Raw genomic sequence first — 17,374 nt, 5'->3', positions numbered from 1 at the left:
TAAAAATATTTTATATAAATAAAATGACTAATTTGCCATCATGTGCAAGTCACAAAATCAAATTTAACAAGAAAAACTAACTGAGTTAGTGCTAAAAAACAATTGCCGTTAGATAGAAGGAAAATGATTGACTTTTTTTTAGACAGAATTACAAATTTTGTCCTTTAAAAAAAGCCAAATTACGGTTCGTGTCCTTTTCTAAGTTTCCTTGCAGGCGGTGTACTTTAAACTTTTTTTTTCTACACGTTATGACCTTTACGCTAACTGGGTTAGAAAAACTCAGTTAAATGACAACATGTGCATAGTGTAACACCCCGACCAAAGGCGGATTATACATCGGGGCGCCACATATTGTTTCATTACTCGTGACACTATTGGGTGTCAATATTTAATAAATATATTCATTCACGCATGCGCAACGTATACATAAGATATAAATAAACCAACATAAATCAATATATTATAAATCAAAATATTCGAACAGCAATAACTTGTCTTGATACATTTTAATCTAGGTCCAAAAGTAAAAACGTCCTATGTGTCCACAATCTCCAAAACAGCTACTGCAAACCTGAACATGTGTTAAAATAAACGTCAAACACTTGCGTGTTGGTGAGAAATCAAGTTTAATACAATACATAGATAACAATAAATCTGCGCGCAACATGTGTATGTCTGGGTTTCAACAAGGGTGTAATCAGATCGGGACCAACTCTAAGAGACAAGACTGCCAGTGCTCACAATTGAGCTCACAAACAAGACTAACTGTGCAAGTGTAACAAAAGAGAAAATCATAAACGATAGTTCTCCCGTGTTCATCTAATGGTACCATGAAAACTGCGGAATAGACCGACAAGACGGTTAATGATCCACACATACAAATAAACAGCCAAGTCTACGTCCTCAACACATGGGATACTGCGCGACTAAAGTTCATAAACAGTTTAAGACTCTAAGTTTGTATGAACACATGAACATCCCAAAACATTAAAATAAAAAGGGATTAGGTACGAGATTACTCACTTGATAAAGATGCGATGATAGATAAAGCAAGAACCAACTTTAAACAAGCACAAGTTAACCTATAAACAAGATTATTGTTTTAATGATTTGTTTTAAGTCTTGATTATAAGTTAGCATAATTAATAAGTAAATTATTATATATATATATATTACCGGAAAAGCAGGGCAGAACAGGGAGGAAGACGGAGGCAAGAGAGGAGGGAGGCGGCTGAAGAACAACGGCAGAGAGCAAAAAGGGAGGAAGAGAATAAGTGTAGTGTGTGAAGTGTTAAGAAAATAGTACTATATATAGGCAAACCCTAGGGGACACAAACCCTAGAAAAGATCTCCAAAAGTAAAAGAAAAGATATCAACAGTAAAAAGTTCTGAAAAGTAAAGATATCAAAAGATATGGTAGCAGGGAAAAAGAGAAAAAGGCTGACAGGATTCAGAAAAAGGCATGGGAGAGGACAGATAAAGGTACTGGTCAAGCATGGCAAAAGCAGATCTCAAAAGATTATGTCAGTCACTTTTTCTATCAACCAATGGGGTTGGTGCGCATGCTGCGCCGAAAGTAACTTTTCAGACATAAAGCAGATTAGGTCAACAGCTCAAAAGATAAGACAACACAAAAGCAAACGGCTAGATTTAAACAGAAGAAAACTCGAAGGATTCAGCGCGAGAAGGCTAAGGCGCGAAGGCAGACACAGAAGGTCAAGAGAGCGCGAGCGCGAAGATAGACAGAACCAACCTTAACGCGTCGCGGAAAGAACTACCGTTCTTAGCGCGCTGCGAGAAGAATTACAATTCTTAGCGCGCTGCGAGAAGAGTTCGTCTCGCGTAACGCTGAAACAGGTGGTCTTCACGCAGGATTTCTTGTAAGGGGTCTGGCGCGTGGAGCTGCGCAGACAACCTTAGGCGGGAAGGAACAAAGGACAAGCAAAGAGTTAGAAGAAAAAGAGGGAATCAAGGCGTAAGGGCGGGACGGCGACAAGAGGGAAAAGAAGGCGGAAAGAGAGAAGGAAGAGGGAGGGGACGGCGGAAAGAAAGAGAGAGAAAGAGGCGGGAAGGAAATATATATTATTATTATTAAAAATAAAATATAAGTATAAATATATATTAAATCATAAAAGAAAGAGATCGGATCAGAGAAACGGGTACCTGGGTCGGGTCGGATCGGGGCAGATGTCACAGTCTCCCCTACTTTAAGAAATTTCGTCCCGAAATTTATCTCGAAGTAGGTTGCGCAGAGAACAGGTGCGGGTACTTGATCTTCATTTGATCTTCCCTTTCCCATGTAAACTCGGCTCCGCGCTTGGACTCCCAGCGAACTTTCACGATAGGGATACGACTGCGCTTGGTTTGCTTAACCTCGCGATCCATAATCTCAACAGGCTTCTCAACGAAATGCATAGTTTCATCAACTTGAACTTCATCAAGTGGAATGTGAAGGTTCTCGTCAGCTAAACACTTCTTGAGATTGGATACATGGAACGTTGGATGCACATTACTGAGCGCGGGCGGCAGGTCAAGTCTGTAGGCAACTTTTCCCACACGCGCGAGAATCTTGAATGGACCAACATAACGAGGAGCAAGCTTACCTTTCTTCCCAAAGCGGACAACACCTTTCCAGGGCGACACCTTGAGGAGAACAAGATCACCAACTTGAAATTCGAGAGGCTTCCGCCTACGATCTGCGTAACTCTTCTGTCGGCTTCTGGCAGTCAGCAGATGATCACGGATCTTGGCGATTTTATCGGTTGTCTCTTGAACAAGTTCTGGTCCTGTGATTTGAGTTTCACCCACTTCGCTCCAACAAATCGGGGAGCGGCACTTACGACCGTAAAGTGCTTCAAATGGGGCCATACCAATACTGGAATGATAGCTGTTATTATAAGAGAACTCGATCAAAGGCAGGTGCGAATCCCAATTACCTCCAAAATCAAGAACACAAGATCGGAGCATATCCTCAAGAGTCTGAATAGTTCGCTCAGACTGACCGTCAGTCTGAGGATGATATGCCGTACTCATGTCCAAGCGAGTTCCTAGCGCAGATTGGAGAGATTTCCAAAAGCGAGATATAAAACGGCCATCGCGATCGGATATGATGCTCAAAGGAGTACCATGGCGGCAGACAATTTCCTTGACATAAAGCTGCGCGAGTTGCTCAACACGGTAGTTTTCACGAATGGGCAGAAAGTGAGCAGACTTAGTCAAACGATCCACTATTACCCAAATGCTATCATGTTTGCTTGCTGTCAAAGGTAACTTGGTAATAAAGTCCATCGCTACACATTCCCATTTCCACGTAGGAATTTCAGGTTGTTCGAGCAAACCAGATGGGCGTTGGTGTTCAGCTTTCACTTTAGAACAAGTCAGACATTTAGCTACGAACACAGCAATATCCTTCTTCATACCGGGCCACCAATAAGTAATGCGCAAATCCTTGTACATCTTATCAGCGCCGGGATGAATAGAATACCAAGATTTGTGCGCTTCACTCAGGATATCAGCGCGAAGATTCTTATCAAAGGGAATCCAGATGCGATTGAGATAGCAGAGAATTCCACTCAGATTAGGGACAAAATGCGCTTCCGCGCCACACGCTAACTCGGCGCGAAGGTTACCATTACTGATGGATGCGCGCTGCGCGTCACGAATACGCGATTCAAGGTTGCTTTGAATCGGCGCGAAGTGAAGCTGCGTGCGCGGCAAGATACAGTTAAGCTGGCAGGGTTTTCGGCTGAGCGCATCGGCTACCACATTAGCCTTACCAGGATGATACCGGATCTCACAATCGTAATCGCTGATGAGTTCGTTCCATCGGCGTTGCCTCATGTTAAGTTCCTTTTGATCAAAGATATGCTGAAGGCTTTTATGGTCAGTGTAAAGGATACACTTAGTACCATAAAGGTAGTGTCTCCAGATCTTCAAGGCAAAAACAACTGCACCAAGTTCGAGATCGTGAGTTGTATAATTCTTTTCATGAATCTTGAGTTGCCTTGATGCGTAAGCGATAACCTTGCCTCGTTGCATAAGAACACAACCGAGACCTTGGTTGGATGCATCGCAATACACGACAAAATCATCATTACCCTCAGGTAGCGCAAGAACAGGAGCTTCACACAACAAACGCTTGAGCGTCAGAAAGGCTTCTTCTTGCTTCGAGCCCCAAATATACGGTTTACCTTTGTGCGTTAGAGCTGTTAAAGGCAAAGCGATCTTCGAGAAGTTCGAAATGAAGCGCCGGTAATAACCAGCTAAGCCCAGAAAGGAACGGATTTCGGAAGGAGTGGATGGCGTAATCCAGTTCTTGATTGCTTCAATTTTGGATGGGTCGACATGGATACCCATCTTGTTCACAACATGGCCAAGAAACTGTACTTCATCAGACCAGAATTCACACTTGGAAAGCTTAGCATAGAGTTGCTCAGCTCTAAGCTTTTGCAACACCAACCGAAGATGTTGCTCGTGCTCGGCCTTGGTCTTAGAATACACCAGAACATCATCGATAAACACAATCATGAATTTATCCAAGAAAGGCCTACACACCCGATTCATTAGATCCATGAAAACGGCGGGTGCGTTGGTTAGACCGAAGGACATGACCAAGAATTCAAAATGGCCATAACGAGTTCGAAAAGCAGTCTTCGGAACATCTTCATCGCGGATGCGCAACTGGTGATAGCCAGAGCGGAGATCAATCTTCGAGAAACAAGAGGCACCTTGGAGTTGATCAAAGAGGTCGTCAATACGCGGTAAGGGATACCGGTTTTTAATGGTGAGTTTGTTCAACTCGCGGTAATCAATACACATGCGAAACGATCCATCTTTCTTTTTAACGAACAACACCGGAGCACCCCAGGGCGAAGAGCTAGGGCGAATGAATCCTTTAGCAGTCAACTCTTGAAGTTGGCTGGCCAATTCTTGCATCTCAGCGGGTGCAAGACGATAAGGAGATTTAGCTACGGGGGAAGCACCAGGGACAAGATCAATACGGAACTCGACTTCACGAGCGGGAGGGATACCAGGAAGATCATCAGGAAAAACTTCAGGGAAATCACGCACGACAGGGATATCGCGAAGCTTCTTCTCTTCAGCAGGTTTAACCACATGGGCTAAGAAGGCAACACACTTCTTCCGCATGAGTCTTTGGGCTTCGGCGCAAGACATAAGTTTAAGACCGCGGGAGGGTTTTTCGCCGTAAATATGAAGATCACCATTTTCTCGAGGAATGCGAATCAACTTCTTGGCGCAAATAACTTCGGCGCGATTATGCGAGAGCCAGTCCATACCAATAATAACATCAAAGCTTCCAAGAGGCATGGGGATGAGGTCAATCAGAAAATCGTTTTCGTTAAGGTTAAGCGTACAATCTTTAATCACCGAGTTAATTAAAACAGTTTCACCATTAGCCAATTCAACTGAAAAATCCTCTTTTAAGTTATCGCGCGGTCGCGCAAGCTTCTGCTCGAAGGCGCGAGAGATAAAACTTCGATCGGCGCCAGTATCAAAAAGTACAGAAGCATAAAATCCGTTAAGCAAAAATGTACCATTAACTACGTCATTATTCGCTTGCGCTTGGTGCGCGGTTATGTTAAAAGCTCGTCCACGCGTTACTTGGTTTGAAATCTGGTTCACCGGATTCGCTTGTGTGATTTGCACTTGTAGTCTCGGGCACGCGTTCCGGAAATGACTGGGATCACCGCAGTTAAAGCACGTTCTGGGTCGTGGGTTTTGGTAGGTTGGTTGAGGGTTTTGCGGGTAGACTGGTGGTGTTGGCGCAATTGGGTTGGCGGGAGGGACTCTACAGTTCTCAGCAGTGTGACCAGTACGGCCACATCGGTTACAAAGTCGACACGGGGTTTGGGTTGGGTGGTGAAATCTACAGGTTGGGCAAAAGGGGTGGTTTCCTGTGTAAGGTTTCTTAGTTGGCGGGGCAGGGAGTGCTGGATTGGTTAGGGCATAGTTGTGAACTACAGGAGGAGTTGGGTAGGCTGACAGAGGGTTAGGCGCGTAAACTGGGGGTTGATAAATGGGTTGCTGGACAATGGGCGGGTGGGTAAGCGCATAGGCCTTGCGCCTGCGCTTGAGGTTGTTACGGTTTGAGGGTTCAGGTTTGGTTTCTGTTGGTTCAGGGACAGTCTTGGTGAGTTTGGTCTTTTCTGTTCCCCGCAGGAACAGGGTTCCTGCTCTGACATGGTTGTCGCTGAGCACAGCGGCCAACTCGATGGCGTCGGAGAGGGTAACTGGGTTTCTGGCCCATACAGAATCTTGAATTTCCATGGGGAGACCCCCAAGGAATTTCTCTATGGCTCGGCGGGAAGGGGTAACAAGGTGAGGGACCAGTAAGCTTAGCTCGTGGAAGCGCGTCGCGTACTCGCGCGCTTCTCCGCTGTATTGCTTCAAGTTCCAGAATTCTTCCTCCAGGCGCTTAACTTCGTTGGGAGGGCAGAATTCTCGCGTAAGAATTTCCTTGAATTCCTCCCATGTCATGCTAGAAGCAGCCTCTGCGCCACGCGCATGAGCTACTCCATTCCACCATGTAAGCGCTCTGGATTCCAGGACACTGGAAGCATATAGGGTTCGTCTGTCTGAGGGGCATTGGGTGTGGAGGAAAGTGTTTTCTATTTTCTCAAGCCACTGGAGCATCACGGTGGCTCCTTCAAGACCTGTGAACTTTGGAGGGTTACCCGCGTTAAAGGACTTAATGTTGTAACTGGAGGTATTGTTTTGGCTCAAGGCTTGGGCTATCACGGCGGCCATTTCCTGGGAACGTTGCTGTCTACGCATGCGCGAGGCTTCTCTTCTCTGAAATCGGCGAGATAGCGGAGGCATTCTATAAAAGTTTTAACTTTGGTTAATGTCTTAGCGCAAAGTATAATCTCATAAAGCTTGGTTTCGCAGGGTTAGATACTATCAAAAGTTAAAGTAAAATAAATGATCCTAAATGCAGACTTAATAAAGGTAACAAATTCGAATCAAGAATCGACAATTCATGTATCACCATGACTTTCCGAATTCCCAATTTAAAATATACGAGCAAACGAGTATTGGAGATTGACGATTCATGTATCACCATGACTTTTCAATCTTCAATATAAAATATACAAGAAAATGAGTATTGGAGAGTGACAATTCATGTATCACCATGACTTTTCAAGTCTCCAACCTCAGAACATAATCGTAAATGGAAATTGAAAATCAACTATTCATGTATCACCATGACTTTTCGGATTTTCAAACCCAACAAACGAATATGTAAGAAAAAAAAAATCAATAAAAATCGAAATTCATCGAAATATCGCGAAATAAAATCATATACTGCGCAAGCGCGAGCATATTCATAAATAACGAGTAATTAACAATAAGCGCGCAAACATGAGATTTCTCTCATGCGCGAGAAGGGACTCTTAGGTATTCTAGGCCGTTACGTCTAACCACCTACCCTAAAGTCAACGAGCTCTGATACCAATCTGTAACACCCCGACCAAAGGCGGATTATACATCGGGGCGCCACATATTGTTTCATTACTCGTGACACTATTGGGTGTCAATATTTAATAAATATATTCATTCACGCATGCGCAACGTATACATAAGATATAAATAAACCAACATAAATCAATATATTATAAATCAAAATATTCGAACAGCAATAACTTGTCTTGATACATTTTAATCTAGGTCCAAAAGTAAAAACGTCCTATGTGTCCACAATCTCCAAAACAGCTACTGCAAACCTGAACATGTGTTAAAATAAACGTCAAACACTTGCGTGTTGGTGAGAAATCAAGTTTAATACAATACATAGATAACAATAAATCTGCGCGCAACATGTGTATGTCTGGGTTTCAACAAGGGTGTAATCAGATCGGGACCAACTCTAAGAGACAAGACTGCCAGTGCTCACAATTGAGCTCACAAACAAGACTAACTGTGCAAGTGTAACAAAAGAGAAAATCATAAACGATAGTTCTCCCGTGTTCATCTAATGGTACCATGAAAACTGCGGAATAGACCGACAAGACGGTTAATGATCCACACATACAAATAAACAGCCAAGTCTACGTCCTCAACACATGGGATACTGCGCGACTAAAGTTCATAAACAGTTTAAGACTCTAAGTTTGTATGAACACATGAACATCCCAAAACATTAAAATAAAAAGGGATTAGGTACGAGATTACTCACTTGATAAAGATGCGATGATAGATAAAGCAAGAACCAACTTTAAACAAGCACAAGTTAACCTATAAACAAGATTATTTTTTTAATGATTTGTTTTAAGTCTTGATTATAAGTTAGCATAATTAATAAGTAAATTATTATATATATATATATTACCGGAAAAGCAGGGCAGAACAGGGAGGAAGACGGAGGCAAGAGAGGAGGGAGGCGGCTGAAGAACAACGGCAGAGAGCAAAAAGGGAGGAAGAGAATAAGTGTAGTGTGTGAAGTGTTAAGAAAATAGTACTATATATAGGCAAACCCTAGGGGACACAAACCCTAGAAAAGATCTCCAAAAGTAAAAGAAAAGATATCAACAGTAAAAAGTTCTGAAAAGTAAAGATATCAAAAGATATGGTAGCAGGGAAAAAGAGAAAAAGGCTGACAGGATTCAGAAAAAGGCATGGGAGAGGACAGATAAAGGTACTGGTCAAGCATGGCAAAAGCAGATCTCAAAAGATTATGTCAGTCACTTTTTCTATCAACCAATGGGGTTGGTGCGCATGCTGCGCCGAAAGTAACTTTTCAGACATAAAGCAGATTAGGTCAACAGCTCAAAAGATAAGACAACACAAAAGCAAACGGCTAGATTTAAACAGAAGAAAACTCGAAGGATTCAGCGCGAGAAGGCTAAGGCGCGAAGGCAGACACAGAAGGTCAAGAGAGCGCGAGCGCGAAGATAGACAGAACCAACCTTAACGCGTCGCGGAAAGAACTACCGTTCTTAGCGCGCTGCGAGAAGAATTACAATTCTTAGCGCGCTGCGAGAAGAGTTCGTCTCGCGTAACGCTGAAACAGGTGGTCTTCACGCAGGATTTCTTGTAAGGGGTCTGGCGCGTGGAGCTGCGCAGACAACCTTAGGCGGGAAGGAACAAAGGACAAGCAAAGAGTTAGAAGAAAAAGAGGGAATCAAGGCGTAAGGGCGGGACGGCGACAAGAGGGAAAAGAAGGCGGAAAGAGAGAAGGAGAGGGACGGGACGGCGGAAAGAAAGAGAGAGAAAGAGGCGGGAAGGAAAAGTATATATTATTATTAAAAGTAAAATATAAGTATAAATATATATTAAATCATAAAAGAAAGAGATCGGATAAGGGAAACGGGTACCTGGGTCGGGTCGGATTCGGGCAGATGTCACACTATAACCACTCTCTCATTCGACTATTCAGACCAACTTGTAAACCAAGTATTAACAAAATTAAAATTAAACCCACATGCGTGCTTACGTTTCTTTAATTTAGCCTCAAAGCAGAACAAATTTAGACCACATATGAAATCGTATTGTAAGTTAGTTCATATACTGTCTAGGGCCCGTATGTTCGATGAAACTCGAGTGCAATTAAGGGTTTTGATTGGATTTTTGGAGGAAGATGAGCGTTTGGGGATGTGGGTTTGGGCTGAATTAGTTAGGGTTTATCTGGAATTCGGGTTTTCGCCGACTGTGTTTGATATTGTCTTGAAATTGTATGCGGAAAATGGGTTGGTGAAGAATGCACTCCAGGTGTTCGATGAAATGTCCAAGTTAGGATCTACTTGCCGGAAAAACGAGTTGCAACCACCGCAAGCCTTTTAAGATCTACTTGCCGGAAAAACGAGTTGCAGGTTTCCGGTGAGTACAAAGAAAAACGAGTTCAGATATTCAATTCGACCCTTGTAAGTCACGATTTGCAGGTTTGATTTGGAATTGGGACTTCGATTTGAGTTCAGATCTTGGTGTAATAGAGATGAAGGGAGGTGTGGTGGTGATGGTGGTGGTGCACAAAGGAGAGGAAGGTGTTATAAATAAAAGGATATAGACGAAAAGACCAATATGCCCTCACATGCTATGCACATGTTGTCATTTAACTGAGTTTTTCTAACCCAGTTAGCGTAAAGGACATAACGTGTAGAAAAAAAAAGTTTAAAGTACACCGCCTGCAAGGAAATTTTGAAAAGGACACAAACCGTAATTTGGCTTTTCTAAAGGACAAAATTTGTAATTCTGTCCTTTTTTTTACTAAAGAGAGCCATTATGTTTTGTGGATGAATGGTATGTGGGATTGAAGGTATATATAATATATATAGTGATTATACACACACACTTCCATTGTAGTAGGTCACGTTAAAGAATCTGCATGAGTGCATACCCACAATTTAAGTGGATATATATATATATATATATATAGGGATGGTGAGTTTTAAGAACTTTAAAAACTCAATTTTGGACCACACATAGGATTGATTTATTTTGAGAACCACTTTGAGTTTTAAGAACTCGAAAGAACTCAACGTAACAATTTTTTTTTTCCTTATTTTTTTTACACATGTGTAATACGTAAATGTAAGTGATGTACAAAAAATTACGGTATTTTTTTACACACCGAATCGACTTTTACACATGTGTAACTAACGTTTAAACTTGTGTAATTATCAAAAATACTTATTCTCTCTCTTGCTTTATTTTTTAATTACATTTAATCTCAACCACATGTTTCATATCATTTAATTAAATGTGTGGTCCAAAATTGAATTCTTAAAGTTCTTAAAACTCACAATGGTTCTCAAAATAACTCTCCACTATATATATATATATATATATATATATATATATATATATATTACAACTTTGCAAGAACAAGTTGACATATTCTTGCTAGAGCAAGTCAAAGTCAGACTTATATTATGGTCAGGACTGATTTTAATATAAAATTTAAAAAGTATTTTACATTAATCCGTCGGTAAGCACCGACTGATTATTGAAGGAACATCCGTCCATGGTCAAATCGACATTTACCGTCTGGCAGTTTGAAGGAAACTATACGGTTGTGTTGTTTCTTTGGTGTATTTGTGTGTGTGGGTGTGGGTGTGTGTGAGTGGGGGGGGGGGGGGGTTGGAGTCAGTTGGGAATCCGTCTCTATTATTTAGGATAATCTTTTTGACTGGATTCCCGCTCAGTCGTTCGTTGGTGTGGTGTCTACTACTGACATACCTACCATCGACAAGACATCAACTTTTTGTAACTAGCAACCCATAATTGGTAGTAACCATCGGTTAGACAACTCTCTACACATCAAATATGATAGATCGTTGATTAGGCGTTGTTCGTGGAAAGAGTTAATATGATTATATGACAGATCATTGGTAGCAGGGTTGTTAAACTTGTTCGTCTCGAAAAATAAATATTTCGTCGTCAATATGCATTATACCATGAGGTAGCATATCAACGTGAATATGTAATTTAAATGACAGACATACATCATAGTTGGTTTTCCACGTATGCATATCTCCATCACTCCATTCATACACATGTAAATATAATTTATTTGTATATGTTGTCCATAGCTATTAAAGATTTAAAACTAGTGAAATAATATATAAATAAAGTTTATTATATTTGTGTTGGTCGCATGACTCGCGTCTCATTGGGGCTTCGTTGAAACACATATGGTAAAACCAGTACCGTAACAAACCGAACCTATACCAGTCGAATTCCCATAGTTAAAAAATTAATCAAGGTAAAAGTAAAAAAATAAATATACTCCTTAATTAAAATAAACTGTCAGTCTCAAATCATCGCCGGAAGTAGGCCTCTGAATATCTGATAGATTATTATTATTATTATTAGGGTTTTAAGATCTCCGATTGCTTCACCACCTACACGTAATGCCGTTCTTCACCATATATTATTATTAATACTTAACTCCGCGTGTCCATTTATACACCAATACTTATTATTATTATTCGTCTAATTGCACTGCAATTGTGTATTCAAATTGTTAGGTTTTCGAAATGACGCCTCGATGGAGCAGAACCCTAGGCAATCTATTATACAGCCATAGTAAATCAGCCGTGTCTAGAGATTTGTATATGTTGCCGTGCCGGCGAGTTTCTAGGGTTGCCGCCGTTGAAGCGCCGGTGGCTTCAGACGTGTCTTCTAAATCAGAGGTAGTTGTTTCAGTTGTCTATAGTTTCAGCTTAATTAGTTGCATAAGTAGCTCTGTAATATGATTTGATTTGGAATATGTATTGTTAATTCGTTTCGGTGTGTGTAATTCTCAAAATTAGGGTTATATGAGTGGTCATACAGATCATATTAAGGTTAACTAGTACTGTTTATGAAGTTTACATTACTTATTTACTTGTAGTATCTATTTTTATTCAAGTCTTCATGAATGTTGAATATTGAAAGTGGATTAGGTATTTAGTGTTTGGATCAAATACAAATTAAAGTAACGTGCTAACTGTGAGAATCACGCGGTGTATTTATACATACAACATAGTGTAATTATAGTGTAGTGTAATTACACTACGATGTAATTACAGAATTCCACTATTTGTATATAAAATTACATTACTTGATTCGCACAGTTAGCACGTTAACTTAATTTGTACGTTAACTTTCCCCTAGGAATATAATAATAAGTCTGTTAAACTGGGATATAATATGAATAATATGCTTTTGACTCAACTTTTCAATATTAGCACCAGCTATAGTCAATAATAAATAATTGTTGATTTATTTGTAATTTTGGAGTAATTTATGTCGTTTATGTATTATTGAATGTGCTTACATGTTTACAGGTTAATTTGAACAAGTTGTTTCGTTCTAAGCCGTGCTCTATAGCCTTACCAGCAGACTCACCTTTGAGGATTGAGGAGCCTATTTACAGGGGTCTGCGACATTTTCTTCTCAAAATGATGCTGTTCTATAGCAAACAGAGTAAATCTATTCGACAAGCAAATGTCATTTACCGCCGTGTTGTATCTCAAGCTGATAAACCTGCCATTTATGATGGTTAGTCTTTTATTGTACTCATCATGATCATTGATAAGATAGAATATTTTCCTTGAAGGTTTATTAGACTGAGTTGGGAGTTAAACTACGTTTTTGCCACACTTACATTGATACAACTAGAATTATTATTGTATTACTTGACTTTTGTAGGCTTACACGTCAATCATGTAAGCTTGTATGTAGTTAGTGATACATTATTATTACGTGACTTTTGTAGTCATATGATTAACTAGAATTACTGCATAGGGTGTGATGAACTGTTCCATACTTCCATCACTATTAATATTTGAAACCCTTAATATTCTTAGCAATATGCTTATCAACTATTAGTCAAATATCTAAAATGGCCATAGTAAATCAGCCGTGTCTAGAGATTTGTATATGTTGCCGTGCCGGCGAGTTTCTAGGGTTGCCGCCGTTGAAGCGCCGGTGGCTTCAGACGTGTCTTCTAAATCAGAGGTAGTTGTTTCAGTTGTCTATAGTTTCAGCTTAATTAGTTGCATAAGTAGCTCTGTAATATGATTTGATTTGGAATATGTATTGTTAATTCGTTTCGGTGTGTGTAATTCTCAAAATTAGGGTTATATGAGTGGTCATACAGATCATATTAAGGTTAACTAGTACTGTTTATGAAGTTTACATTACTTATTTACTTGTAGTATCTATTTTTATTCAAGTCTTCATGAATGTTGAATATTGAAAGTGGATTAGGTATTTAGTGTTTGGATCAAATACAAATTAAAGTAACGTGCTAACTGTGAGAATCACGCGGTGTATTTATACATACAACATAGTGTAATTATAGTGTAGTGTAATTACACTACGATGTAATTACAGAATTCCACTATTTGTATATAAAATTACATTACTTGATTCGCACAGTTAGCACGTTAACTTAATTTGTACGTTAACTTTCCCCTAGGAATATAATAATAAGTCTGTTAAACTGGGATATAATATGAATAATATGCTTTTGACTCAACTTTTCAATATTAGCACCAGCTATAGTCAATAATAAATAATTGTTGATTTATTTGTAATTTTGGAGTAATTTATGTCGTTTATGTATTATTGAATGTGCTTACATGTTTACAGGTTAATTTGAACAAGTTGTTTCGTTCTAAGCCGTGCTCTATAGCCTTACCAGCAGACTCACCTTTGAGGATTGAGGAGCCTATTTACAGGGGTCTGCGACATTTTCTTCTCAAAATGATGCTGTTCTATAGCAAACAGAGTAAATCTATTCGACAAGCAAATGTCATTTACCGCCGTGTTGTATCTCAAGCTGATAAACCTGCCATTTATGATGGTTAGTCTTTTATTGTACTCATCATGATCATTGATAAGATAGAATATTTTCCTTGAAGGTTTATTAGACTGAGTTGGGAGTTAAACTACGTTTTTGCCACACTTACATTGATACAACTAGAATTATTATTGTATTACTTGACTTTTGTAGGCTTACACGTCAATCATGTAAGCTTGTATGTAGTTAGTGATACATTATTATTACGTGACTTTTGTAGTCATATGATTAACTAGAATTACTGCATAGGGTGTGATGAACTGTTCCATACTTCCATCACTATTAATATTTGAAACCCTTAATATTCTTAGCAATATGCTTATCAACTATTAGTCAAATATCTAAAATGGCCACTGCAATGATAAAACAAGAGGAACTGGGTGGACCAAATTAAGTGAAATAAGAATTCTCAATTCCTCGAGCAAATAGGTGATTTTTGGTTAAGTAGAAATGCTGCATTTAGTTTTTGACATCTTAGTATGGAAACAGGTACATCGCATATTCTCTATTTTATTATTTAAAATCAGTGTTTAAGATTTTGCTATTTGTTTTTCTGTAACCAATAACCAATAGTACTTACTCTTGCTTAGTTTTTGTTGTGCTTTCTTGAATGCATGAGAAAAACACTTATTATTAGAAAGTATGTACTTTAAAGAATATATTTTAATTTAATATGCAGTTTTTAGGTTGGAGAAAACCTTTAGAACAAATTTCTCAATGCTAGTAGTACACATGTGGCTTTGTTTGCGTCGCTTGAAAGCAGAAGGAAAGGAAGGTATCGAACTGGGGCAATACGTGTATGAAATCTACAATCACGATTTAGAGACCAGAGTTTCCAAAGCTGGGGTCGGTAATTTCCATTCGTTGACTTTTTTAACTATTTAATTTTATTACTTCTTGTTAAATGATTCACAATCTTACTAGTTAATAAGCGTTATTGCTAAACTTTTTAGAAGCGTGAATTATAGCTAGGAAATTGTAATTAGTTCAAATGATTCAGTTCTTGTGATTACATGTATTTTTTCCGAATATTAGTTATATAATTATTTTTCTGCAGGTTAATTTGCTGTTATCTAAATGGATGAGGGAGTTGGAAAAAGTATTTTATGGCAATATTGTTGCTTTTGATACCGCAATGCTTCCGGAAGCTAAACCTGATGATTTGCAGAATGCAATATGGAAGTAAGTAATTCACCTCTTGTTAAGTATACTAATGCCAAGATTTGACTTTGAGGGGTATGTTATGATATTATGCAAGTTAATCACGGTATATATGAAATTCCGCTGACTTTTTTTAATCATGATTACATGTTGTGCAGGAATGTCTTTGCTGAAGATGGTTCATCAAAGCTAGATGCTGCTGCATTACCAGCTGTCCTGGTTCGTCTTTTATTTTTCTTTATTTGATTATTTATTTTTGCAGTATATTAGTTATTTTACCCTTTTTTTAAAAATAAATTTCAGGCTTTCACAAGATATGTTCGTCGAGAATGTGTTTGCTTGTCATTAACAGGTACGTTTCTTTAAATGAATATCTGCTAGTGTTTAAATGTCTAAAATGCCCATTAATCTTAGTTTATAATATGTTACGCTATACGTAACTTTTCAAATTCTGATTGGTGAACATGATTGTGGATATGCAGATAAAGAAGCAATGTTTTCTGGAAACTTCATGTTCACCCCCATTGACAACCTGAAACCCTAAATTTATTTAAGTAAACGCCTCTTTGAATAAACATTTGTGGAAACAAAGTGGCAAGAGGTAGTCTTTCTATTGATAAATAGGAGGGAAACAAAGGATTGAAACATGTTTTGTTTTAAAGTGATTAGGGTGTTTTTTTGTCTACTTTTAGCTTGTGTTGTTAATCATGTTTTGGTTGTTGCTTAATGCTTATGCAACTTCAGTATTAGTACTTGCTTTGTTGGACGCATTTCATAAATGAAATCATATTTGTAATGGAATATTCGACTATTCGAGATGCTAATGATCTTATAAATTATTTATAATTTTTTAGAAAAGATATATAATATTCTTAGTGCTCGTTTCAAATGACAACTATTACAATTTAATGACAGTATGACACATTTCAGACTTTCACTTGGTTGATCCTATGTTACATTGACTATATAAGGTCAAAGTACTTGGTACAAAAACCTGTGGGTTCGAAATTGATCCTAAGCGCTAGTCGTCTTGCCGCTCAGTGAGGTTGATTTACCTCTCACGTGATGGGTCTGGGACGGTTTGGCGTGGGACGGTTTGGCTGTCCGTAACAACACATTTTGGAATAATATAAGCTCAAAGTGCAACTTTTATACCAATTATCTCTAGTCTTATAACCAAATTCAATAAACATTCATAATTTTATCCTCATATAAATTCAATAAACATTCATAGTTTTATCCTATTATGGCTTGTATAGTTGTATTGTCCATGTGTTCTAATTGTTAACGACCGGATTGAATATGCATATGAGTTTTTAACCATATAAAAGAGTTGTTTTCAACCCGTCGGAAATAACGCTTTATATTATAAACCAGAAATCTCAATGCGGGTTTGAAAACCTAACTTTACTTAAAAGTAAACAGCCATGAGAGTGGATAGTGCTTACAATGAAAGAATCTAACTTTCAAACACGTTATATGCTTGGTAGTTATTTGCTACGAAGGCTTGTAAGCTTGTAAGTAGCTTTTGAACAACGAAGCACCTCATTTAAATAAAGGTTATGCTGATTGTGACACTTCAACTTGGATCACGTAACTTGAGCTCCTAATTTGTAAGCACACCAACCACAGTAGATCACTTTTACTAGGGGTGTTCATTCGAATTAACTTCGGGTTAGTTGGGTTATTTAAATTCAAATAAATTCACACTTTCGAATAAGCTTATTTGAATCGAATTATTTCTATTCGAATAAACTAATTTAGAAAAGAAAATAAAAAGAAGTTCAAAATTATTCACAAACAACAAAGACATCAAATGTCGATGATGAATAACCCTAGATAAACACCTTTAGAATGCCAAAAATGTCGATGATGAACAACCCCTCAATGCCGAATGTCGATCAC

The 17,374-nt window shown here is 38.7% G+C and overlaps 1 protein-coding gene across 1 annotated transcript; it reads left to right on the top strand.

Annotated features, from left to right (window-relative positions):
• Positions 1-13,354: 13,354 nt before the first annotated feature.
• Positions 13,355-16,274, top strand: LOC143633196 (uncharacterized). Its single transcript, XM_077101547.1, has 7 exons — positions 13,355-13,461; positions 14,098-14,311; positions 14,988-15,154; positions 15,366-15,490; positions 15,628-15,688; positions 15,773-15,821; positions 15,952-16,274. Exons 1-7 carry the CDS (start codon positions 13,384-13,386, stop codon positions 16,011-16,013), a joined length of 756 nt encoding a protein of 251 aa, XP_076957662.1. The 5' UTR covers positions 13,355-13,383; the 3' UTR covers positions 16,014-16,274.
• The last annotated feature ends 1,100 nt before the right edge of the window (positions 16,275-17,374 follow it).

This window comes from Bidens hawaiensis, unplaced genomic scaffold (assembly GCF_021521415.1).
Source record: "Bidens hawaiensis isolate Kalapana, Puna unplaced genomic scaffold, B.hawaiensis_p1.1 tig00000512_1, whole genome shotgun sequence".
NCBI classification, from domain to species: Eukaryota; Viridiplantae; Streptophyta; class Magnoliopsida; order Asterales; family Asteraceae; genus Bidens; species Bidens hawaiensis.
The sequence above is the reverse complement of the archived record's forward strand: the minus strand, read 5'-3'. Positions and strand labels throughout refer to the sequence as shown.